The following is a 27,085-nucleotide window of genomic DNA, read 5'->3' as shown; positions in this document are numbered from 1 at the left end:
CTTTAACTGTGCAGATATCTCATAATATGTTAGCAAACAAGTCTGAATATGCCTCTCTGCTGTCAGTGTTCTTATCTTCTCTGGGTTGAACTTCCCAACTAGTCACATTCCAGTGTGGAAAGAACACAGGTACGAGGCTGGTGAGGAGAAAGGTAAAGTCAGAAGAGATGAAAAAGAGACGGGTGTGAGCGAAGGAGAGGAAAGAAAAAACAGGGTAAAAAAACAAAAACACACCAATGAGGAGACCATGGGGGTTCAACACTACTGGCTGCTGCTGCTGTTGGTCGACTGCCATGACCAGATTACAGGTAGTGTGGTGGTGGAGTGTGCGGATTAGTGTGTATGTGTGCATGTGTGTGTGTGTTTCTTTGTCTGAACGAGAGGTATTTCCTCAAAATAATGTGAGGTTGTTTGAGGTTGTACAGCCGTGTGTGTAATGTGCGAGAGTCAGTCTGTGTGAATGTGCATGTGGATTTGCTTGTATGTTGGCTGCTGTGGCGGACTGGCCTCCTCTGGGTCCACACATGTGTCAACTTGTCTTCTCAGGAATGCTGCAAACAGGAGGCTTAGTACAAAACCTGCCAGTGATGTAGACATAATAGTTGTATTACTCAGTTGTGTTGTACACACAATTATTAAGGGTGTTGGTTAATGTTATTCACTCAGGAGGGGCAACAGTGATGAACACCTTGTGCAGGAGAGCACAAGCCTCTTCCAAAGATTTGCCCGGTTAGTCAGCACTTTCAGTCAACAGTAGATTGACAGATAACAGATCAGTCACACAGTGTAAGGGCAGTCCAGAATTGGGGTAAATTCACAAACGATTTTTTGGTCGATTAATTATTATTTATTATTTGGTTAAAGATTTGTATCACAATGTATTATAAAGAGGTGGCAGTCAGAGCTAAATGTTACAGTTTCGGACACAAATGAAAAAGGCTAGAGAAGAGTTGATAAGAGAGAAGAGGGGCTGTGATCCGCCAACAAAGACTCCCCAGAAAAAGAACCTATGACAGAGTCTCAGCTCAGCATCTCGTACCAGTACTACAGAGGTAAATAATACATTTTGCCCATTAAAGCAGAGTGCTGCTCGGATTTTTAAAGTAATCAGTACTTTTAATTGATTTATAGCAGCCTCGATATTAATGTCAATGTTGTCGGTAGCAGCCTCTCACCAACGGTTTGACAACAGCGTTGGTCCCTCCCATGGTGCAGATTGGGTAATTATTGTCCCCCTGTGGCACTTATTGGTTTCATAACTTTCTAATTGAGAAACCGCTGTTTCATGTCTCAATGCCAGATGAATTAGTCGACACGAACTCTGTGGAGTTAGCGGATTTGAAGGTCTGGACCCAGGCACATCCATTTTTACAATATCCTGCAAATATATTCCGTGCCAAAAAATATTTTCTGAATAACAACATTTAGTGCTAATAGTTTGGAGTGTTTGGATCAAAGCGCATGAAATCAATAAGGTAGTTTTGTCCCAGACAAATAATCAGTATTGGATATGTTGTTTCTATTTTTACTCTTAGTACACCTTTTTAAATGAAATGAGTGAAAGAATAAATAAATAACTAACCAACAGCAAAATATAGTAAATAGCTTGACAAGATATCTTGATGTTTTATTTTTGTCCTCAATCTTTCCCAAACCTTTGGTTTTAGTTGTCCAACAACTAACAAACCTGACTCATGCTGTGCTGAATATTCCCAAGCATCTTCAGACGAGGATTATTCATGTTTCAGTTTAATGTAAAACATTAGACATTAACATGTGAAAATCTTTTAAGTATAACAATGTGTCACATGCATAAAGGCTAATGTTATGATGAGAGGCGTTGCAGCGATTGGTTCAGTGAAGACGATAAACATACAAGGAGAAAGTGGGCATCCTTGTCTGGTTACCCTGTGAGGTGTGAAGCTCTGTCAAGTTACTGGAAGGTCTTCCTTTCCACCAGGTGCTGTGAGTGACATCAGTCCATATATAAAGCATTATGAGGGCTTGTCGTATGACAGGGAAGATCTTCACAGGAAGCACCTGAGAGCCAGGAGAGCCTCACACCCTCATGAGCACACACTGCAGCTGGACTTGACTGCTTTCCACAGGTAACTTCATAGGTGTGGCAATTGTTTTAAAAGACCCAGTCTGGCTTAATGTACATCCTTCTCCTGTTTGAACCCTTTATTCCTGTTCCATCTACATACCTCCCACTAGTTGACAGAGCTTTGAGCTGTTTTTGTTTTTGTTTCCTGCAGAACTTTCCGTCTGCATTTGAAACGCGATGCAGCAGCATTTTACGAAGATTTCACGGTGATCAGTGAAAATGGTTCCACGCCGGCTGACCTCTCCCACATATATACAGGAACACTAACAGGTGGGTATGACTGGGATGTCTGGCCCACCAGGGCTGGTAACAGTTTACCTGCGAGTCAAGTATAAGTGAATTTACTGGGATCAAAGTTTTTAATCACCGAACATCAACAGTCATTTATCTTTATGGATTTGATTAAACATCTGTATAAAATGTAACTGTGCTTTATCTTAAAAAGTAAATTCTTTGCTTTCTCAATCTTGCCTTTAATCCTGCCTTTACTCTTAAAATGTCTCTCAGTCTCTTATCTATTTAATCTTTCTGTCTGACCTTTTGGCTCAGTTATCTCTTTCACCTCTCTGACCCTGACGTGTCATCTCTCTTGACCTGGTCTTGCAGGTGAACATGGTTCCTGCCATGGCTCAGTGTTGCAGGGTCAGTTTGAGGGAACCATCCATACAGACAACGGGACCTATCACATAGAGCCAGTAGATAGATACACCAGCAGCCCAACAGATCACCACTCTATAATCTACCACGAGGATGACATGGGTAAGACTACCTCCTGTTTTCCACTTCAGGAATAAAGTTTTCAGAACATGTTGTCTCTGCATTGATTTTCAAGCGTCTGTTGGCTCTGTAGTTACATCTATCTACCCCCAGTGTCCAGGATGAAAAATTGAACTTTGAAGCTTGTGCATCTGTAGACTTAAACTGTCCAAATGAAGCGTCCTGCCATTAGCTGCTTTTTCTGGTAATTTTGTGATGATGGCAAGAGCACAATAAGAAATTCCTTTTTGTAATAGATCTCCCCCAAAAGTTTGATTCATGGCCTTCTTGACAGTCTCATACAAAGACAAACAACTACATCTAAATGCATATCATTCCTTCCTGTTATCCTCATTGCTCTGTTCCCACACAGAATGTGTTCATTATCTGCAGCGTCAAGCTCTATACAAACTAAGGTTACCAGTGGTCAATGAATTATCTTTCATTGAGTTATAATGTACCAGCAGAATCTATTTAGAGCTCTGTGGGGGTGGTGGCACCCTGGCTGGGCACAGGCCAAAGAAGAGATAAACCTAAGATGGTGTGACTTTTGAAGAAGGGGGAGGAGAGATGTGGGCTGAAGTAAGGAGGAAGTTATAATGGTGAAAGAAGAGGGGGAAGGGGTACAGTAAAATGCCAGGAGAAGAGTATAAGTTTCTAAATTGAAAGGAGAGAAGAAAAGAGGAGCATGTAGAGGAACTTACAGGGTTTGAAAAAGTTGGAAACAAATTCTTAGTTGGCTTAACATTAGTCAGTTTATGGTTTGGCCAGATGGCAGTCATCAGTAAGAGCTGTCAAAATGTTCTTTGTGTATGTGCGTATGTGTTTCTATTTGCATGTGTTTCTCTGCCTGCACAGGAATACACATCGGAATAACATTATTTCGAAGAAAGCATTTTCCTGGAAATGTGCAGATGGTGCCAACCCCCCCCACCCCCCCCCACCCCTGTGTTTGTCCTTAAATCTACTCACACTCTATGGCCACCTTCCTCCCTTTGCTTCCCGCCATATTTTCAACCCTTTTCAAGACTATAGCAACACTTGCATGAGATAACATCGTTACAGCTGACAACATCCTGTTCTTTCATTCACAGGTCTGCATACCTGCAGGAAACTGTGAATGATTTAGCACATGATATTTCAATAAACAAACAATGCTTCCCTGCAAGTGGTAAATTAGGACACGCAGGCTGACTTAATGTTTTTTTTTTTTGCAACAAAAACAGTGCAATGACACTTTTGAAAAATTAAAGGTATCGTTTTACATATTTGAATTGAATACTAAACAGTACATATTAAAAAAAAAAACGTCACAATGTATTTTTTGAAGGGAGCATGAGTAGGACAAGAAATATCCTTTGATGGAGTCTCGACACTGGAGGTGGCGGGCGAAGGGATAAAGGGAAACGCCTGGTAATCTGGATGGATCTGATCAGGCCTGAGCCTGACGTGTGTGTGTGTGTGTGTGTGTGTGTGTGTGTGTGTGTGTGTGTGTGTGTGTGTGTGTGTGTGTGTGTGTGTGTGTGTGTGTGTGTGTGTGTGTGTGTGTGTGTGTGTGTGTGTGTGTGTGTGTGTTGCACCCTGGTTTATGGGACTTTCCGTTTGCAGTTCATTATGAAAGATGGGTAACTATTAACCTCATACTTTATTGAGGTAAATCAATAGTAGCACACATACTTAATTCCAGGGCTATTCATTGTTGTTTCAAACCGAAAGTGATTTTACAGTCAGGAAGTAGTTTGTGTGAGGTTGTGTGTGATCTCTTTGCATTTTCCTTTGCTGGAACTTTCAATTCGATTCAACACTTAAAAACCTGTGAAATATTCAGTTAAACTATCATGTAGCTGATTCTGCAACCATTTATTTTTTGTGGTATACATTGCTAAAGTATGTCATGGAGGATTTGAGAAATATCTTTATGGAAAACTGGTTGCACTTTCTGTTTTGCTGCAATGGCTTAAGGTTATCAGTGTTTTGCATTAGTGCTAAAGACACAGCAGTTACAGTTGCAGTGATTGGTCCCTAACAGATAGCCATACAGTATCATAACAGTGGAAGACAGCTTCAGCTCTATAGACCTTTCATCACTTGCGTAAATGGGAAGGATGCGGATTGATACGAGTTATCTGGACTACATGAGGCATACAATCTGGACTAAGCGGAAAATGTGCCACCAAGTGTGTGAATTAATTATTTGTCAGAACATGATTCACACTTAGGTTTTTGTGGTAAATAGATTGGAGGTTTAATACAAGCAATGGATATACTGTATATTCCTGACTCTCTCATAGGCGGGGGGGGGGGGGGGGGGGGGGGGGGGGGACAGAGCTTAGTGTTGTGTTATATTTAGGAATAAGATTATTTTGCACTTGAGCTAACCAATGGGGCACTTGAGGGCACTTGGCCTGACCAAAGGGTCATTCGTGGGGCACTTGGGCAGTGACTTTAGGGCAGAAAATACAACAGTCCCACTGCAGTACAGACTTATCCTGGTTCAATACTCAATGCCTTTTGTATGCCAGTGTTGTGTTTACACCGATAAAGTAAACTTCCTGATGCAAGAATACAAGGAAATGTTACTTTTTGTTGGTGTGTTGCTTGTGTGTTGAGATTCAAGAGGCTGTGGCTTAAATTATTATTTTTTTTTACATTACCCTTAACAGTAGAACTAGTTTCCAACAGCTGCTGGGAAGTCTGGACTGAAATGTGACACTATTTTTTCAATTCGGAAATTGTTTTTTTCCAGGCAAGTCTTGCACTGATACGGCAGTTTGTAATTGTAATGGAGCTTCATTCATTGCAATTGAATCAACAAAAGCAAATTTGGCAAAAACAGACCAGAAACATGTATCTCCTGTAATGTGATGGAGAAGAAAGAGATGCAGAAACAAACTGGGAAAGAGTTGAACAAGTAGAAAGGTCTGGAAGTAATTCTGTGGGGTCGACGCCCGGCATTTAGGCCTCCACATCCACCTCCACCCCCACAGCTCACCCCCACTCATGCATGCCATATATATATCTGGTTTGTGATTGGCTAGAGGACTTTCGTAGAGTGGTGTGATCCAATCACGTGCCTATCCCTCATTGTCTGATGCAGGGATCTCGGGAGATTGTACTGCTGAATGAGTGTTTCACGCGCACCTACATGCACATCCATACACGCAAAGACACTTTGCATTACTACTTGAAGTTCTTACGGGTCACCAGCTACCTGGCAAAACATTGCCTGATTCTGTCATTCTCATATTACTGCAAACGACATGTGAAAGTGATTATCATGTCATGTGACTCCACTGTAAGTTGTGGAATTCAAAGCCCCTTTTTGTACATAGGATTGTAGCTGGAATAGTTTGTTCTCTCAACATTGGAATCAGGCTATAACCACAGGGTTTGTGTTACATCCCACTCAATTATTTTACATTATTCTGTAACATTTTGCAGCAGTCTACTTTACTTTACATTTTCATATGCAGAATCCCCACAGTCCCAGATTGTAAACCTAATACACTGGTATTACTGTTACACTGTTGCAGTGTCCTTTTGGCTCCTTGCATTTAGAGGAATTCTGTGTGTTTGCCACTGTAACAAGAAGAGCCAATTTATGCATTTGTAATGCCTCCCTTGACTGCAATCCCATTTTATTGCATCAATCAAACGAAGCAATCACTTCACAGCGTTTTCCACAGGCCGCCCAATGGCTCCCACTCCAGACCACAATGCTGATTTCCAAATGTGGTGTCCTCTGCTCACTAAGGAACCAATTTCAATTGATTTCTGCACTTTTTGTTTGAACTGAAAATACTGTAAATTGTTTAGTATGGGAAATAACATGAACTTTTGTATTTTAAATCCGTAAAGTATAAAGTAAGCCTCCAGGAAACAAGCCTATCATCTCTGTTATGGCAGGGGTTATAAAGCAATAATTGTGATCTAGTGCACCTGTTGAGTAAACAAGAGAAGCACGTGATCCAGCATCTTTACTTTGTATCAAATGCAGAGACTTACTCTGTTACAAGACCTTGAAATCCCAGGAAAGATATCAGGAAACATCAGAATAACTGCAACAGGTTGTACCATTTCAGCACAAACAGCACATCTTTTTCAGACTGTGGCCCTGGTCTACATCACTGGTTTGTTTATTTGTGAGCTAATCTTATACAATGTCCTGTTTGCTCCAACAAATAAACAGTAGTGGGTTGAACCAAACCCGGTGTTTGATCTCTGTTCAATTATTTATTATGATTGGCGAACACTGTATTATTTGGGTCACTACACCCACGTTCAAGTGAATCACTGACTGAATCAACTGAATCACTGGGGGGGTGGGGGGGGGGTTTATAATTTTTCTCATCAACACCCATATATTTTCCACCACACATTCACTCACTTACACAACTGAATTTACTGCCATCCCCATCTCGTCTCTTTTTGCGATTTAAATTCATGTTTCAGTAAATAAATCAGTTAATTTAAGTGCATTTTTGGTGTCTCTCCCTTTGTTTGCTACGGCGCTTCTTACCGGTCGTGACAAGAGACAGACGACAAAGAAGATGAGACAAAAAACTAGACCGAAAAACTGTTACATGTACCTCGACATATGCACATCTATATCTTTAACAAGTGTCTCTGCTTGTTTTTGTCTAGTCCTACCATCCATGAGAACGGGCCCTGATGGATTCTGTGGTGCAGAACATCTGAGCCTCCTCGCCCAAAGCCTCGGACCAGATGAGGTAGGGCAGTCCAGACATCACCTCAGTGACTGCTCACACAAAAACACTTACGCACACTCTGCCTTGCTTTCTTTTTCTGTCCTCGCCCTCGAAGCTTCCTCCTCTGCAAATCCATTTATAGACAATTAATTCACCATTGGGTCTGATTCATCTGTAAATATAACTGACCTTTTTCATGAGCGCATTCATTCTTTTGGGCATTTTTATTTAGCCTGTTGAGTCACCAAGAGCAAATTACAGGATTTAATTCCAGCAGGATGATATGACAGTCGCAGAAATGATGTGTAAGATACAGAAAGCTTAAAGATGAGCCGCCACATTTACAGTAAAAGTTGTATAAAGACGGTGATTGACTATGATTATAAAACCAGGTATGATGTGATAAACATCTGCCAAATCTATTTAGCTAATCTCCCCTTTGGGTATTTATGTTAACCTTTGACCAACTAGGTGGTGGTCCCAATGTTCATTGTAAACAATGGATTTCAGGACATTGGTATGGATCCATTTTTAGCAGCGTGCCTGTTTGAGTCTTGGAATGGTCTGAACAGATGTTGTTCCAAGTGGAGCGTCCATGTTGTGTTCTTGTCTCTACATGTCCCACTGGGACATGCGGCATCCATACTGACATCGTGTGTTGATGTTTTAATATACACATACTCAGGGCTTTATGACTTTACACCTGCAAAATAAGGATGAATATTCACTAAATCTAAGTACATGCGGGGGATTTAGCAGGATTCAAATCTGCCTTCTACACTGTGACCCCTTTCAAGTCTGTTCAGGTGTGATTTCTCCTTCTTCCTGTCTCTGCCATGTCACCCACAGGAGGCACCAGCGAGCCGGTGGAGGAGAACAGTGGATGAGTCAAAGACCAGCTGCCTGCTCCACCTCCATGCTGACCACCTCTACTACAAGAAGTTCAAGTCCGTTGAAGCGGTCGTGGCTCAGGTGACCGGTTCAAATCTGTTCTCATCATTTATCTTGGTTTGACTTTGACAAGACGTGGTGGTTTATATGTGGTACACACTTAGACAACAACTGTTCTTGATCTGCCGGTAGTCAAAGGGGTTAAAAACAAAATGGCAATAACTTATAGCCATATTTCTCTCAACACAATGAAGAGGCTCACCCCCCTCACAGTGATGCCCTTAGATGCTGCTGATACCTGAGCTGCCCGATGTTTCGGGACACAGAGAACACAATGTACTGCGGAGCATTATAGTGTAATGGAACATGCAGCAGGAGCATCAAAACATAACAGGACATAACATCCTGACTTTACAAGCCTGTCCCTGAATACAATGTCCTGGATTTTGGGAGCATGGTGCTGCAATCAAAGTTCACCTGATGTAATTGTCAGTCTCACAATCTTACCTTGATGGAACAAGTGAAGCTATATGCAGGAGGTGTCATTTTTACTTTGTCTTGTTTCAAAATAGTGAACAAAAGGGGAATACTGAATTTAAATTAGTTTAATGCTAAATTTCCCTTCATTAAATTAAACTAAACTGACCTAATATGAGCATGACTGCTAATCAGTTAGAGTCCGTTAACAGATGTCGTTGTGAAATATTTAAAGATCTCTGATTAAAGGAGCCGTTTGCTGGGACAAGGCAAAGATTTTGATCTTGATTAAAACTTTTTTTTCCAGCAGTTTTCCTCTGATGACCAACATTTAACGACTAAGAAGAAATTAGAGGAAAACTTATTTTTTTGAAGTAGTAGATTATTTACAATTGAGATATTCAACAATACTAAATAAAGGACCAAATTGTTGCCAGGCAGAATAAAGCACCACATGCCAGTGCCTGCACATGGGCAAGCAGCTGTCACATCGCAGCAGTAAGGAGCCTCCTCGCTCTCTCAGGACATGGTGGCACATGGATTGCAGATATTTTGCCAAATAAGGTTCAGGTGTAAAGGCCTGGCACGGGGCCGCCAGTCCACAAGGTGGACAACAAGCAGGACCGGTCACCTCCTCTTCTTTCCTTCAGCTGAACCCAGCAGCCCCTGTATGTACCTTCAGCATAGAGTAACAACGTGCCACAAGGACAAGCTGCAGATATAGTTAAAAGTGCACCATTGCAATGATGCAAACGGATTTGATCTGTTGCATTTAATTCCCTCTGTGAACTCTGAGGTGGTCATTACATTTAAAAGGTCAAATATTTTTACCCCCCATCTCCTGCGCTCTTGACCTTTGACCCTATTAGAGCAACAAAACGTCTGCAGCGAGCCTCAGAGCTTCCCTGAGGAGGGGTCGGTGGGTGTAAAAGCATTACTTTGATCTTCAGAATAATGTTCTTTTTTTCAGCTCAAGCGGCACACAAACCAGAATTTACAGATGCAAAGTTGATGAGGAAGATGCATTTTAGTTTTTTTAGCTTTGATTTTTGTGTTGGCTGACCCGCGGTGAACTCAGATTTGAGTCACATACTGGGTTAAAAGCTGCCTGCCTGCTGGCGCGCCTGCATTGCCTCAGTGCCATGACAAAGATAACAGTCTTTCTGTGTTGAAGTTTCTCTGTCTGAACAAAGCGCTTGTCATTGGGGTCAGAGGTCACATGAGATGCTACCCTGATATTGAGTTCAGCCACATACTGATATGAGAATCCAGTGACATAGCTTCAACACGAATACTTTTGTAGTTCTCCCAAATTAAAACCAATAAATTCCATATTTGCTACGAATTAAAAACATCACAGATGTTTAATTTAGTTTGATTATTTTAGATTAATTCTCAGCGTCTGATACAGGTTCAGTTTCGAACAAGTTTTACATTTGTAATGTTTTTAATTACATCTCTGCGATCAAAACAAGGCCAGTTATTGAGTAACTACGTCTGTCATTAGCTGCGGCCACACTATTCTCTCTCTGGCGTTCCTCCTGCTGTTTGTCTTCTCATCACTTCCTTTAGAGTCTTTCCACCTTAAACACACACACACACACACACACACTTGCTGTTGTCTCTGGTTCAGTGCCAGACCTTTGTTACACCGATTGAGAAAATACACTGTAAGTGATGCCGCAATGTGATCTTTGAGTGTAAATAGACAAAATGCTGTTGTCACAATCTCTGCTGATCTGGTTTGAGTGTCACTTAATGCGTTTTAGGTGTCAGTATTTACATTTTCGGATAATCCCCGCAGATTCTACTGTCTGCTGTATGGACTCAGACCTTCACTTGTGACTGGTTTGTACATGTTTGTGGATGTGTAAACGGTTGTGCCACCCACGCTTGTAAATACTTTGTGGATCACCTCACTTGACTTTACGGATTACCTCGCGTGGTATATTGATGAATCATGATCAAAACTTGGCCGAGGATGTATGGGTTTAAACCATCGGATCGGTGGGGCAGTTCAGAGAGAGTCAACTATATTGTCAAAACGATAGAATGCTAAATCTACTTAAAATACTATTTTGGGATTATCAAAACCTTCTGTCAGTGATTGTACTTCCTTCTGGTGCTACGGTGGCCCTGAGAAGTCACTGCGAAAAAGAAGGGAAACAAAGATGACATCTTCACCAATTTCACAACAAAGTGGTGAATGTGTTTGTCAGTTTGCTGTCAGTTTTTTTAAATGCTGCATATGTGATGTCACAATGAAGAAAATATGATGTTCTTCATTTGCTTGTGTTTTGTCCAGCTGTATGTGTTTTTCAAGATGCCATGTAAACTTCAGCCACCCAGCAACTATACTCTGTACGAAGCAGGAGGTGTCATTGGTGGTTTTCTCCCATAAACGTAGGTTGCCTCCTACATACAAGCTGCGAATGACATCTATGCCAAGATGGACTTCGTTGGAATCAAGCTGGTCAACTTTAAAGTTAAATCCCTCCGTGTAAGATCCCTCTGCACTCAAGCAATGACTCGATTGTGCCACATCTTAGGGCTGTCATGATAACAGATTTTCACTTCACAATTATTGCAGCCAAAAGAATTCACAATACCAATACTATGACAAAAATATTTTTAAAAAATGAATAAATAATAATAATGTTATCGTTCAAAAACATCTTTAACTTTTTATTGTTTGTTTTTTCTCTTTTTTTGGCAAATGAATTACACTCAAAATACAACTGAGAGAGAGTCTTTAACCATATTATTTACACAATATTATCATATGTGTATTATTAACATGATATCAACATTTCATTTTTGGGGTGACGCACCTCAGATGCAGTTCTCTGATAACTCCCTACATCAAATTTTTATTACACAAACCCTTGAGAGAACTGCATCAGATGGTGCATATGTGTGCCAGTGGTAGTCAAACTAGTACGGACTGTCAGCCTCAAGACTATTCAAAATGACTGACGTACAATGCTAACTTTCTTAGAGCTGTGCAGGAGGTATGTAAAGTGAGCTCCTTGTCTCATCTCTCTCTCCAGGTGATGACAGAGGAAGATAAAAGCGATCCTCTGAACCCTTTGTACATCGGGTCTGAGAAATTGTTGAGTCTGTACTCCGAGAACAACTGGGGGAACTTCTGCCTGTCCTATCTGCTCACTAACAGAGACTACAGCGGAACGCTGGGGGTTGCCTGGGAGGGCAAAGCTGGTGAGTCAGACTCACTGTGACACGAATGCACGGAAATCACAAACACATGCACTCACACATACTGTATATATACAGTGATTTGCATATTTGTCTGAGAGCAATGAGGTCCTAAAATCCTTAAGGTGCCCTGAATTGTTCTGGCCTCCCCACATTAAAAACGACATGTTGCTGAGGTATTATGATTACTGCCATTACCTTGTTTTGCTTAAAGGACGATGCCATAAAACAGCAGGCTGATTAATAAGAACAGTAGTCAAACTGTAATTATATTACTTATATTATATTATATTACATTGACGTTCAATGCAATTGTCAAGATGTATTTTGTCCCTTTATGTATCATTTAAAACAAACTCACACTGTGCAGACAAACATTGTTCAAACCTATGTATAAAATGGTGCACAAGGAATTAAGAATATTTTCATTAGCTGGAATAATATATATAGCCTTGAAATTTTAAAACATCATATAGCTTGTGGTACAGAATAAATATTGTATGGTCAGACATTATGGAATTAGATCATTTCAACAACATTAAAGCTACTAAAGAGCTTTATGGTTGTTGAAATACTAAACCTAACCCTGGGAACAACATGGGGGAATGTGTGTTAGTGCGTTAAATTGCCTTAACCTAAAACCTTCACCTAAACTTAGCTTGAACTTAACTTTGACAAAATTACTTTATTACTTCACCTTTAACAAAAATATTTTAACCATAACCTCCCCAAAATATGTAGGAGTTAGTGGACATTAGAATACATTGAACAGATTATTACACATACAATATTCACAGCCCTCTAACAGAAAGGACAAACTTGAAAGTTTGTGTTGAGAACACATGGCGGGCTGAGCAGGAAGGTGAAACAGATATGAGTCTGTCCACGATAAAAAATAGAGAGACATCGAAGGTGAAATAATGTTTTGCTGTTCTGGCGCTCTGTTTAAATCTCTGCATGAAACAGACAGTGCAGCGTCTTCTCTGGCAAACAGGACTCTCAGGCCTTCATTTGACACAAGTTCGCTAGAGGTGGCCTTCAACACTCCTAGACACACTCACAGTTTGCACAAAGCAGGTGTAAACACTCGCACTACCTGTCTAGTCCATTGAAGTTGCAGTAAAAATGCATGTAAGCCTCCCTTGGTTTTCCTGGATCAAATGATGTTGTGGCACACAGAGTTGCAGGATTAACAGCTCCTATTAGGCTACTGTTAGGCTGAAAATCATTTGGAAATGCCATTTAGGGACTACATTGTGGACATATCTTATTACTCTCTTTTAATTGTGTTATATACGGAAAAGATCTAAATGACATATCACATTTACAAAAAAATTGACAAATAAGCAAAAAATACAGAAACAAATACACCACACTCTTTCGTTGGTAATTAAGCAATAACACAATATGTTTTAGCTACATTGCCCAACAAGCCAACGTGTGCAAGTGTACAGTGATGGTGCAAAGCTGGTCCTGAAATGTCAGAGAAACTCACAAAGCAATGTTACTGAACTTGATAATAACTCTAATATCTGACATCTAATCAAAGAGCAATGTCCATAATTTGCTTGAAGATTTGAAATACAAACAAAATTCACAAACTTTCTCAGTCACCTTATATATTTAGGACATTATAGTTCCATGACCTAAATAGACAAATTAACAACAACGTAACTAATAAGCCACGTCTATCAGCTCTGGTGACAGACTCTCTGTGTGTCGGAGGAAGTTGGACACGTGTGTTGGAATTATTGTGGTAGGAGGTTCTTCCTTCATGTTTCTATAACGTTCACTCAGACGCTGCTTATGATTGGCTAAACTGAGGGGCGTGAGAGCAGACCACCACAATGACATGAACCTTTGACACGCACACACACACACACACACACACACACACCACTCCCAGACATCTTAGTGAGGATTTCTGACTACATTCCCCAGCTTGATCGCCATGGTGACATCTCACGTGAAGCACACACACATTCACAGTGGCAGTGACATTGCTGTGACCTACTTTTACATAACACAGTCTAGATGTCCAACAAGGGGATACATCTTGAAAAACGTTATGTCCCAAATCATCCCAAACATCTAAAAAGCGAGGCAAGGCACTCCAGATACCTAAATGTATGTCACAAGCACTGGATATGTCCCCTTTAAGCAAAAAGCGACAGATGTTCAGAAAGTTTAGGCAATCTATCTTATAAACGTATGTTGCAGTGGTACTTCCTGGTCCAACAGTGATGATGTCCCACTGTTGAGGCATATATATTACCATTAAGTTGGAGAATTATTTGCTGTCTTTCCAATACATTTTCTTGTTGAGCATGAGTCAAATTTTATCACAACTAATATCGAAGAGAGCGAATACAACAAAATAAGTCCCAAGTTTAAATAAGTTGAACAAGACGCATTAGTGAGTAAATCCTATTAAAATTTGTATAAACCCTATTGAAATGTGTAATGTGGAGGTCAATGAACTCTGCAGACAAAGAGACCAGTGATGGAAAGTCATCGGCTTCAGTTATACTATAGAGAGCAAATCCACTGTACTTTTCTGAGAACTTTGATCGGTGTTATTAGCGGTCAACTCGCTCTCTGTGTCTATTTTTGTTGTTAAAGGTGTTATTAGTACACTCGGAATCCCCCCGCTTCTTTATCCAAAGAAAGATTGCCCCTTACTATTGTTTGTCAGCTCATATTAAACCGTGTGAAAGAGTGTGTGTGTGCACTTTTATGTGTGTGTATGATGTTATGTGATACCAAATATTCCTAGAAGTGGGAGTTACTGTGTGTATGTTTCTGCGTAATTGTGTCTTGTTTCCTCCTGACGGTGAGTTTGTGTATTATGTGCAAGTGATCCGGAGGGTCGCTTGTTTCTTCAGACTGTGTTTTTACAGCCAGCTAATAATAGGAGTCTTTCATTGCAACTCCTTTCTGTGACAAAGACAGGAGGGAGGAGGGGACAAAATCGCTCTCTCCTCGCGCTGCCAAAAACCACAACGCAGTCCGTCCAAAGTAAGCTCTTTCTAGGAAACCCGGCTCCTTGAATAGCCCACCAGGGAGGCCATTTTATGTCAAAAGCTGGGAATGCGAGAGAGTTGCATCCAGAATTTTTGATTTGTATGGCTGGATTAAATATTTGTTAATATGAAACTGATGTCTTTATACTTTTAGCAGAGAGGAGTACAGTTAACGATGACAATTCCTCTAAGCTGAAAAACAAATCAATGTGCTGTCTAATTTCTGGTAAAAGTCGTCATGTCATATCAAACACCAAGGGATGAAATAAAGTATAATACTGTATTATCTCTGGCAGCGTCCTTCACCCGACATATGACAGTGGCGTAACTGTGTCCCTCCTACTGTACCCTCATTGTTTCTACAAAAACACAGATAAGGTGCACTGTTTTGATTTGTCAACCTCTAACGGTCCTTCACCGTCCCTGGACGTCACACTAACGCCCACTGTGTAACAAAAACATGCCGGTAGGCGATACAGATTCCCGCGCCTGGTTCCCACATTTCTCAACAACTACTGAACTCAGATTTCTCTGAAACTGGAGCTGACTATCTTTAACAGACGCACATCTCATGAGCCTTACCCCTCAAAATGGTAGTGCTGACCACATTGTGTAAGAGGTGTTACATAAAAGGCACGTGACTGCATGAGGGCCGCTGAGACCTCCAACCTGAACCTCACGTGTGCGTGAATGGAGGGAAACCAATAAAGAAGAGAGAGGATGGACACATGGAAATAACTCCCACTGCAGCGGATTGAAAGACTTGGTGGTGACAATAAGTGCAGACAAAATGATGATGTAAGAGCTTGAATAAAGATGGCTGTCTATGCTGTTAGGTAATAATTGGCCCATATGTGCTGTATAATAAAACCGCACTCAAGTGTAAGATGCCACAAATGGTCTTGTTGAAGTACCTGAAGTCAAGTCTAACCGCTTTACTCAGATCCATGAGCTGCCTGTCTGAGGAACCCTATCACAGATGCTCGGTTCGACCACTGGGATTCGTTTCTGTTAAAGCACGCTGGCCAGCTGGAAGATGATGTCACAACCCAGCCACCCATCCATGTGAATGTGGCCAGCTGTTTGTAATTGTGGGAACCCAAAGGCAGATTGAGACCATTGTAGGCCGAATGGCTCTGCAGGCTTTGATGTGAAACTAAAGAAGCTCAGCAGGTCCGTTGGTCTCTCTGTCCATACCTCCCAGACTGGGGCCCTCAAAGGTCGACGCTTCAGTGGCTGAACATTGTTGGTTTAAAGTATTTCCAGTAGCAAAAGGGCAATTCTGCAACCATACTGTACTGCAAAGTGACAAGGGGGATTGTTTACATTAGGTCTGACAAACTCTGCTTTTTTATATTATATAATATTTACTTTGATTGTCATTTAACCTATACAACCTCAGTGGAAACCAAACTCCAGGTTTATCCTCTCATCTGTGTGCACTTCAGGTAACTCGGGAGGAATATGTTCGAAGCAGACCCTGCATAAGGGCCGGATCTCCACCCTGAACACAGGTCTGGTCACAATACAGAACTACGGACGGTTCCTGCCTCCTCGACAAGTCCAGCTGACCTTCGCTCATGAGCTCGGCCACAGCCTGGGATCCCCGGTTAGTCGCAATCACTGAGTTTACAAAGTACTTAAAACATCTGTCTGATACTGAATGAAGAGGGGGTCTTCCAAAAGTGTCTCAATCAAACCAATCACTCATGGTTACAATGAATAGTACACAATTTATCCCATTACATTCCCCTGATAATGTGAATTTCTTTTTGTGCCCTACATTTATATAATTTGCATGTAATATTTAAAACTAAGATTCCTTAGCAGATGTAGAAAAAAAAAAACTAAACTAAATTATTGTTCATTAATAGTGGTTTACAGACATATTACATGATGTTTTAGGGGTAGTCCTTCAATCAGAGGATCAAAGGTTCAATCGCCAGCTCCGCTAGTTCATGTGTCCTTGGGCAAGACCCTTAACCCTAAATTACTCCCGCAGGCTGTGCCTGCTGTGAATGAATGAGTATGAATGGTGAGTTTGAGTCCTGATGGGCAGGTGGCCCCTTGCATGGTAGCCCCTGCCATCAGTGTATGCATGGGTGTGAATGGATGAATGATGACATGTAGCGTTGAAGTGATTTGGGTAGTCGGAAGATACAAGTACTATACAAGTACAAGTCCATTTACCATCCATTTACCAATGGCTTTAAAGGCTTTTTTCACAGCAGACATTCTTACGTTCCATTGGAGGATATTCACAGGATATTCACAGGTCTACTACCATTTTGCATTGCAAAGTGTTCAGGATGCTGGTATTGGTATTGTGAAAGCTTGTTTAATCAATGGAGCCATCGACAATGTTATTATTTACACCTGTGTTTGTATTTCAGATGTTTGCTGAACTTTACCAGTTTTACTCTGAACCCATTTTCTAGTCTAACATGAGCCCGCGTGGGTTGTGTACTGAATGATAATTCAACATGACGAATTCCTGTTATTCAAAATGTAGACATAGCTCACGTATTCTCACAAGGCATACATGGTTGTTTGCACTGCACCGCAACAAATTTGCCTGTGAATGATTCACTTATGTGGGCATTAGAGACCTTGGCCTGTAGTGACTGGTTTGTTTCATAGATACTCTTGGCTCAGCCTCGCTGGATAATCGGAAATAAGAGAACAGGAAGATACCTGATTTCTCTCGCCAACGTTATTTTAATTTTTAACCTCTACTCCCACCAAAACAACACACATCTGATGTAAACACACAAATGCAGGCAGCTGTGTCCTTGTCTTTTGGCCGCTAACACCTGCAACCTTTCTCCCAAAGCCCAAAATGCCAGCAGCGTTTTTCACCCTGCCCTTTGTTATTCACACTTGTACAGACCAAAGAGTCCTCTGGGGCCGTTCCTGACCAGATTAGTTCTGCTGTGTCAGAACCTGGAGGCTTTTTATAAGTTAAACTACTGTAAATGATGGTTTCCTGGCTCCTGTGACAGGCATGTGTCATTGTTTCCAGGCTGCAAAAAACACACAAAGAGATGTCAGCACGGGCTTCACCTGAGATTTGTAGCAAACACGGTGGAGGAAAGAGGGGGGGGGGGGGGGGCTTTTTACCCAGTTACCCTTGGTAAAGAGCTGCTTTGGCCTTTGGCCTACTTCCCTTGCAACCACACATTCATACAGTGGCTTTTAGAACTGTGGGCTATTGATCAATTTGCTGCTCAGGTAAAAGATAAATTGAAATACAGTAAATAGAAATATAGAAATCTATCTAATCCTGCTCCTTCCTGATATTTTATTCACTATTAGTTGCTACATTTTGTATACATATAACTTTAAATTAGGGCAGCAACTAACAATTATTTTTGAATCGATTAAGAATTATTTTGATTATTATTCATCATTTTGGCTATAAAATGTTAAAAAATAGTTAGAATCTTATAATTTTTCAAACCCCAATGTGACATCATCAAATGTCCGACCAACAGTCCAAAACCCCAAGACTGTCAGTTTACCTTGTACATGGCGAAAAAAGCCGCAAATTCTTACATTAGAGTCGCTGGAACCAGATGATCTGAAACTATTAATCTATTATTAAAATGGTTGCTGATTACATTTTTGTCAATTGACTGACAAATCGACTGATCGTTTCATCTCTACTTGAAATAAATAGATTATGTTTGAAATTATAAATTGTTAACGAGATAAATGCTTGACACAAAATACAGAACAGTGATTACAAGCCACAGCATTAGATTTAGAAAAGACTTGACTTCTTGATGGGTTGTTTGTCCTAAAATTGCATCTGTTGTACCAACATCTGTAAAACCACTACAGGTGTTCAAGACGTTAACAGGAAGGTCAGGAAATCTGAAAATTGGCACAGTACAGTACCCTACTTCCCTGTTCCTCCTTTTCTTACTGCTTCCCACTGTTTCCGTTGTTATGACCGCAGCAGTAAATGTTAATGCCAATGTGAAACCAAAAGACACCAACAAATAACACAAACAAAAATAAATCTACTATTCTTTTGAAACCACACCAACATCTGCTGTGAAAGGCAGTTTTGTTAACCACAGAGCAGCAGATACTGACAGATACAGTGAAGACTATATCATTTCGTCCTCTAAACTAATCAAGAACAGATGCAGAAATACTTTAAAACATGAACACAAAGATGATCAAAACATGTTCCATGATAATTTCGAGGCTCACCCGACCCTTGTTCTCTTAATTCACCGGTGAGTTTGACATCCAGAAAACACCAGCTCTACAAAATGCTTCACAAATACGTCTCTGACCGCAGCAGGAGGAGCTCTCTGTTCTGTTCTCGCTGTGACATGACATTCCTCATCGGTTTCATGGTCATCAGATATCAGGGAAATCTTTTGACTGCAAAAAGTATACATTTTGTTATTTGGAAATATAACAAAGATATTAAAGTTACAGAAAAGTGTCTTCTGCCCTTCCAGAAAGGGCCTGTCAAATAACTGTCCATGAAAACATTTTCACTGTCTGCGATGATGACCTTTAACAAATGGTTTCAGCTTGATCATCTGTTTCCCTTTGCTGTTTCTACCTACGGCTGAGCACTTTTAATGGAAATGTCCAAAAAACAGCTTATTCCATTTGCTGAGTGTGTAGCTACATAATAAGTCCAGAAAAACACAGGAATTAAAAGTCAATTTCTGATGTTTTGTGCGTGTTCCAGCACGATAAGGGCTCAAACTGTGGGAACCTCGGCTCCAGCGGTGGCAAAGGCAGGTATCTGATGTTCCCTGAAGCCACAGACAAGGTGCGTGAAAACAACGATAAGTTCTCGCCCTGCAGCATCCAACACATCAGCAAGATCCTGAAGCTGAAGAAGGATGACTGCTTCGTGGGTGAGGAAGGAAAGATCAGACAGTGTCCACATGCATGTTGCCTGCTAAGTTGGGGGCCAGATGTGTGTATTAGTCACTGTAAATAATTATCCATTCTGTGTGTGTTTACTTGTGTGTGTTTATCTGCATGCCTGCTCTTTCTGGCCAGTCAGTGATGAGCCCATCTGTGGAAACCAGATTGTCGAGGAAGACGAGGAGTGTGACATTGGTCACAACGACACCGACCTCTGCTGCTTCAGCGCTAAGCAGCCTGTAGGAGTCCAGTGTCACCTCAAGCCTGGTAAAGCCTGCAGGTACACAGACCAGTAGAGTCTGCATGAAAGCATCGAGCATTGGAATTTACACGTCTAATGACATGAAATGCTGCATCTGCGTGCAAACATGTCCAACATGTATTGTTTTTAATTCGTTTTTCTCTTTCATCATTTTTAATTGAAGCAGCACACCACATTCATCTAAACTATTTTGTTGATGTTCTGTCTTCTCGGCGCATCGTTTGTTTTGTTTGTATGTGGCTTTCATGTTTATCCGTCACCCTGGCTCTTTGTGTACGATGCTTTCACTCAGTCCGAGTCGGGGCCTGTGCTGCGGTCAGGACTGTGGGTTTAAGCCTGCGGGTCAGACCTGCGATGAGGAGACAGACTGTCAGAGAGAGGCTGTGTGTTCAGGCCTCTCCCCACATTGCCCCGAGCCAAGCGCCAAGGAAAACCTCACAGTCTGCAGTCAGGGCACACGTCTCTGTCTGAACGGGGTGAGGCAGCCACAGCACTGGGCAGTAGTGAAACACTACATTTTAGTCTAATAAAGTTACTTTTGAATGATGTTCTTTAAAACCTTAAAGTGACTATAACATTAATTGGAATACCTACAAGCATTTCATTAGCTTATTGTAGTTAGAAATAAGTTCTAGATATTAATAGATTATTGTTATTAAGAAACAAATTCAGTGCCATGTGAAGTGTTTATATATCAGCTGCATGACAAAGAAACATAACATTTTCTGGTTTCAATCAGATGTTTCTTCAAATAAGTGTGCTTACGTGCTAAACAATCGCACCATTACAACACAGTGCTACTAAGAAAAGATCTGATCTAATTCATTTTTCCTACAGACAATAGCATGTGACTCCATAAATGTTTTTTCTTGACCAGATTTCCTCCTTTGTTAAACGCATTCTGAGTATTGGTAATTGACGATGTCTTCTTAGCAGGAGAGGCAAGGAATTCATTCCAGCTGTGAATATTGTTTTGGATATGTATTACTCCCCAGAGGTGCTAAGCTCTGACGATCTCATCCAGGAATATTGTTCATAACAACTGGAAAAGCAAAGGAATGCAAAAATGAAGGTGGAGTTTTAGTTATCGTCTTCAAATCAATCGTACGTTATTTCAACTGACTTATTCTGTAACAAACAGAGTTGAATCCTAATTTTGGTTCAGTTCCTCAAAACACCATCTTCACTTCACCTTCATGTTTATTTCAGCCTTTTGAAGAAAATCAAATGTGTGAAGCTGTGGTGCTACTGATTCCCCAGATTTCAGGTAATCTGGAAGAAGCCTGAGAACCAGTTCCCAACCATTGTAAAAGAAATGTTTACATAAAGAAACACATCTCACAAGTGCCTTCACAATGACACAATTTACATTAGTAAAAATAACTTTGTCATATTTGCTCAAACTGTCACAATATTCTGACAGTAGTTCATGGGGCAGGTAATCTGTGAAAGAATCTGGTTACTCTGCCTCTTTTCATTTTCATATCATTCAGAGATGAGTGGAAAGGAATGGATGCCTGGAAGCGAGGACAAATCACATAATACTTTTACCTATACTTTAACTTCTTCAGCTTTATCCAGAACCAGGGATGTTTAATCTTTACAACGTCTTCTTCTTACTGAGCGTCTGGTTCTCTCTGCAGGTCTGTGCAGAGTCTGTGTGTGTGAAGCACAGTCTGCAGCAGTGCGACTGTCCAGGAGACATGAAGGAGAAATGCCACATGTGCTGCCAGCAGCCCGGTAACTATACAGGCCAATGTGTCCTCTACCACGGAGGAATGTGTTTACACTTTTTGTCCCAACACGTCACCCTGTGTCAATGTGTACTGAGGTTACTTAATTGTTTTCCAATAGATCATAACTATTACAACAGACATAATCTGACATGATGGTTCGTGGTTCTTGTTGTTGTCCCGGATGATTTGGTGCAAATGAGAGGCAATTTGTTTTTGTTTGCCGAAAAATGTACCAAAGTCAGACATTTTTAAATGATATACACAGTGGCTTAGATATATATGATATGTATTATAGTACATCTAATGTGTTTCAATGGCAGATAAGCCTGAGACATGTGCCAGCACTACCTCCTCCGTGCTGTCCCGTCACTTCCAGAGGACGGCGTTGCCGTTGGTCGGCGGGGCTCCGTGCTCAGGGAACCGGGGATACTGCGACAAATTCCACATGTGTCGTCTGCTGGATGCAGACGGCCCCATCGCAAGACTGAAAAACTCCTTCCTCAATTTGGATGACTTCGACGACATAGCAGAGTGGATGAAGGTGAAGGTTTCCTATGATTAGTTTAATAACACCTATAAAAGATAACAGCATAATGTAAAATGATGTTGGGTGATGCTGTAAATCAGAATCAGAATCAGAAACAGTGTATTACCAAGTACGTTACACATACAAGGAATTTGGCTTGGTGATTGGTGCATAACAATAAACACATAAAATAAAAATGTAAAAAAAATAAAGGTGAAGAACAGCTAATATGGATGTCATCACATGAGGGAAACTAAAAGGAAGCTCTCAACATGGTGATGGCTGAGCCGACGGCTTGCAGCTTACTGTGCTAACAGCGCTAACAGTGCAAACAATGGCAACAGCGCTGACAGAGCTAATAGTGTTTGTAGAAGCTCAGATTACAACACACACAAAGGGAGAGTGACTTGTATTCTCTGCTACAGCTTAGGCCACTCATCTATGTCTTTACTTAGCAAATAGTTACATTAATGCTCTGAGAGGCTGTTTAGCAATAGTTTCATCATTCAACTTTAAAGGCATCCTGCTGAGTTTTTGATCTAGTGGCGCTGTGGAGTAATGTTTTGGTGAGCAGGTCCTTCTGTAGTTTTAATTGTGCTGTACATTTAAGCTGTCTGCAGCAGGCTGTAACAGCTGCTGGTGATAATGCCCCTAAAAGGCATACACAATGTGAATGTAAACAAGTCTGTTTTTGTTTATAATGAAAGCTCGACATTGTTTATCAGATCAGTGTTTCAGTTACCAGATTCTTTATTAATTTTATAGGACATAAAGTTGCTCCACGGTCTCAAATGACCTGATCAATGGCTTTCTGACCATCAGGTCGGACAGTATACGCAAAATGATAATTTGCTGTATTCTATGGCTGTGGATGTCGTCTTTGTTAAGGGGCAGCAGATGTTTGCTTGATGTGACATCCTCAGCTCAGTGTGTTTGTTAAACTTCCTGCCCTGATGTTCAGCTGTCTTCGATGTTTCAGTCGTAGCTACCTTTGAGGATTAGTTCCTCATGACAGCGTGGAGAATCAGGAATGAATTTGGGTTGAAGACCAGCCATCCATTTCACTGGAGACAGAAATGACCCCTCAATTCAGGAACCGTTGTGTTGTTTTATATCGATGTTTACATATATATATTTGATCAATATATAGATTAAAAGCATCAATGACCAACAATAGAATAAAAATAAAATGTTTATGTACAAGTCATGTGTTCTGTGAGTTGTAATACAGAGAGGATAGGAGTTCAAATGAATCTAAACTACACTGCAATGTTTTGCTGTTGCAGATAACAGCATATTGTATGTGGGTCAACTTTATGAGTTTATAGATATTACTGTGAAAGCAAAATTACATTTTGAATTAGAGTTACCATGACTTGTCATTTATGAAGTCAATAGACAGATCTGCAACAGCATCATCGTTTAAGTTCAAGAAAAAAATATAAGGTACGAGCTTCTCAAGTGAGATGATTTGAAAACAAGATATGTGAAGACGTTAAGTATTCTGTCTTGGGATGTAATGCTGTGTCAATTTGAATTGTTTGTTGTATATCCTGTAACCCCAAAAAGCTGCTTCAATCTAATTTAGGGCGCTGATGTTTTTAGTTCATGTCAACAGAAATCCAAAACTCACATCCAATATTCGTATGTATCCACTGCAGGTGTATTGGTGGGCCATCCTGCTGGCTATCCTGACGCTGTCTGGAGTGATGGGCGGCACCGTCTGCCTCTGCGGCCACAAGCTGGACACCAGCGACTTGGAGTGACCTCTGACTTTTGGTCATCATTGGGAATATGCAGTATTTTCATTCAAGGCACACAAATTAATTTCAATCAGGAGAGACTTGTTTTATAATTTAGCAATGATTTATTTTACATGCATCAAATATGAAAAGTGCAAAGTCTTTGGCGATTGGACTCTATCCTGAAGTACTATCAGCGAGGGTAGGGATACTGAGGTCCAATAGGCCTAATCCCCCCTGGAGTCCAGACACTGGTGGTGGTGGTGGTGGTGAAAGGAGCTGCTGCAATCTGATGATGAATGAGGAGCATGACTGTGATGCTGACTGGAGGTGACTGGGGTGGAGGAGGGTCGCATCTGCTTAGCTGAAATGACAACTGACAGCAGCACAGAGGAGAACACTATTTAAAGTTTGACAGCAACGATATGATTGGCTTCGGGAACCGGTGTGCAGAATCTGGTTGGTTACTTCAAAGTGCACGCCCCCAATCAGCTGACAGAGTAATTACAAGGAGAGGAGAGACAGAGATTATGAGTGAGGGTCTTCCTCACTGAACTTGCGCTTAAGCTACTTTAGGATTCATTCATCTGGGATTTTTAAGTGTCAAAGTCACATTGAAGAGATTGAACTGTGTTCCACAAACCTGACCTGTGACGACACTTACACCTGCTCAACGCCTCTCACACTGTTTTGGTAACTGATATCTTTGTGCGTCACTATGCATCTGACATTTATTTTCCTCTTGTCAATTGTCTGTTCACAGTTCAACAAGCGGCCTGACTGCTGTCATTTGCATTGCATGTTAACAAGCTAATAAAGTCAATAAAGTCACCGTCAACATGTCATCTCAAAGAGTACTTGTTTACTATTTATGATTTACAGTAAAGATACAAAGTATATTATTAAATCTATTCACTTAGTTACTGTACTGTAGAAATTTCTACTTCTATTGCTTCAGAGCATCGTTGTAACAGTTCTGAATTTTCAATTAGTATTTATTTTATTTTTGATGTTTCAATTTTATTTTAGTTTTTTTTCAGAATGCTTTTGCTATTTTTCTTTTATTTACATTTTTCAAAAAAGTTTAGTTGTAGTTTTACAGTAGTTTGTTTTTGTTAGGGTCAGGTATAATGTCTTAGAAGTACAGCTACATTATGTATATAAAAGTGTTAGAGAACTGTATAGGAATGGTTATAATGTTTATGTTTATTATTTGCGCTACTTTAGTGTTCGATGTAAAGCAATTGCGGTATAGGGCCGTCTTCTGGAAGGTCAAGTCTGTAAACTCAATTTCTGTGGTTCAAAACTCCTTTTTTCAGTCGCAATATTTTATAGCTAAAAATTAAATCAAAATTAATTTACGTTAATTTCTATTTTATTAGTTTTTTTAACCAGGTAATATTATTTCAGTTTAGCTTCATTTTTTCTTGAAGGATATTGTTTTTCTTAAGTGTCAGTTTACTAACAATATTTTTCACTGCTTATTTTCGAGTTATTTACAGTTTTTACTGTAATAACCCTGCTTCAGTAAATATTATTCCAGTTTTTATTTGACTGCTATAGATACAAATTACATTATTTTAATGAAAGGTTAGTATTTTTCGTGAACATTGTTGACACATTTAAATACTGCAATATTTTAGAAAAACAGCAAAGGCTAGAGAAATATAAAAAGAAATACAAATCTGTGTAGCATATCTTCTTCCTCTTCTTTCCAACCCCAATAATCATCTCACGGCCCCCCACATAGATTAAAGGTTCCCCGACCCCCTTGGTTAGGAACCACTGCAATAAACTGCTGTACATAAAGCAGTTACAACTACTTTCAATACCAAAAGTACATTTAACTGATAATGCTTGTGTGCTTTTCCTATGAATACTTCCTCCACCACTAATGATTCACATGTCATAACTAAAAGGTTTATTTGGGGATGAATCTAAAGCTGTGTGATCGTGTCCTCATCGTGTTAATCTCTTGGGTCACATTGACAGTCGGCCAATGGCGTCACAACTACAAGGACATTTAACAATTCCTAGCACTTTTGTATCAAAAACCAGACGTGAGAGTTTAAATTGTTCGGATCACAGACAGGTTTTCTACTGATAATGAAGAAGAAAAGGAATAAAACAACCTTGTGCTGGTAAGTTTGAGCGATAACAATGGAACATTTTCATGATTGTAAAGTTTATTATTGTTTTTCACCGTCACAACCTGAAAATAAAAGTCAGGCTCAGGGTGACCACCCAGGTGGCAGTTTTGGTTTATTAAAGAATTTATACAGTACAGTGACTATTTACAAATATGTACAAAATGCATTGATATAAATGCACATTTTACGGATTAAATTCATCCAGACGTAAAAATATATAACTGACAGTGTTCCATACAACAAAATTAAACATCTGTATTAAGGTATTTACAGAACTCTACAAGTAACTTGGTTTCGCAATCTCCCCTGTTGTCAGTGCAAAAAACGTTTCTATATTGCTAAAGTAGGCGGAGATGAAGTCACGATGATCACAGTACCGATCGCAAACGAGCCAAGGTTTAGATTTTGCTCACAGAAGAAAACTGCAGTCAAGAGAGGCCTGTGATAGACTACATTGAGAAACACTGTTTTCTAACTCACACTGAGCCTCAATAGAACTTTAATAGAACTATGACAGACAAAATATTTGAGGTAACAGCTTCAAAGTGTCATTTCACAGAGGTGTAGATGTGACAATAAGTGTTTAAA

At 40.4% G+C, this 27,085-nt stretch overlaps 1 protein-coding gene across 1 annotated transcript; it reads left to right on the top strand.

Moving 5' to 3' along the window:
- Positions 1 to 100: 100 nt before the first annotated feature.
- On the top strand, positions 101 to 26,027 carry LOC142946517 (disintegrin and metalloproteinase domain-containing protein 10). The gene is made up of 15 exons (XM_076087868.1): positions 101 to 308; positions 1,961 to 2,108; positions 2,259 to 2,377; positions 2,714 to 2,866; positions 7,508 to 7,593; positions 8,422 to 8,544; positions 11,348 to 11,440; positions 11,991 to 12,159; positions 16,628 to 16,788; positions 19,897 to 20,068; positions 20,217 to 20,361; positions 20,636 to 20,819; positions 21,987 to 22,083; positions 22,400 to 22,620; positions 24,267 to 26,027. The coding sequence occupies exons 1-15, from the start codon at positions 248 to 250 to the stop codon at positions 24,369 to 24,371; spliced, it is 2,037 nt and encodes a 678-aa protein (XP_075943983.1). The 5' UTR covers positions 101 to 247; the 3' UTR covers positions 24,372 to 26,027.
- Positions 26,028 to 27,085: the final 1,058 nt, after the last annotated feature.

The sequence above is a fragment of the Anarhichas minor genome, unplaced genomic scaffold, assembly GCF_050575085.1.
Source record: "Anarhichas minor isolate MPS153535 unplaced genomic scaffold, ASM5057508v1 ptg000010l, whole genome shotgun sequence".
NCBI classification, from domain to species: domain Eukaryota; kingdom Metazoa; phylum Chordata; class Actinopteri; order Perciformes; family Anarhichadidae; genus Anarhichas; species Anarhichas minor.
This window is presented reverse-complemented; position numbering and strand designations above follow the sequence as displayed.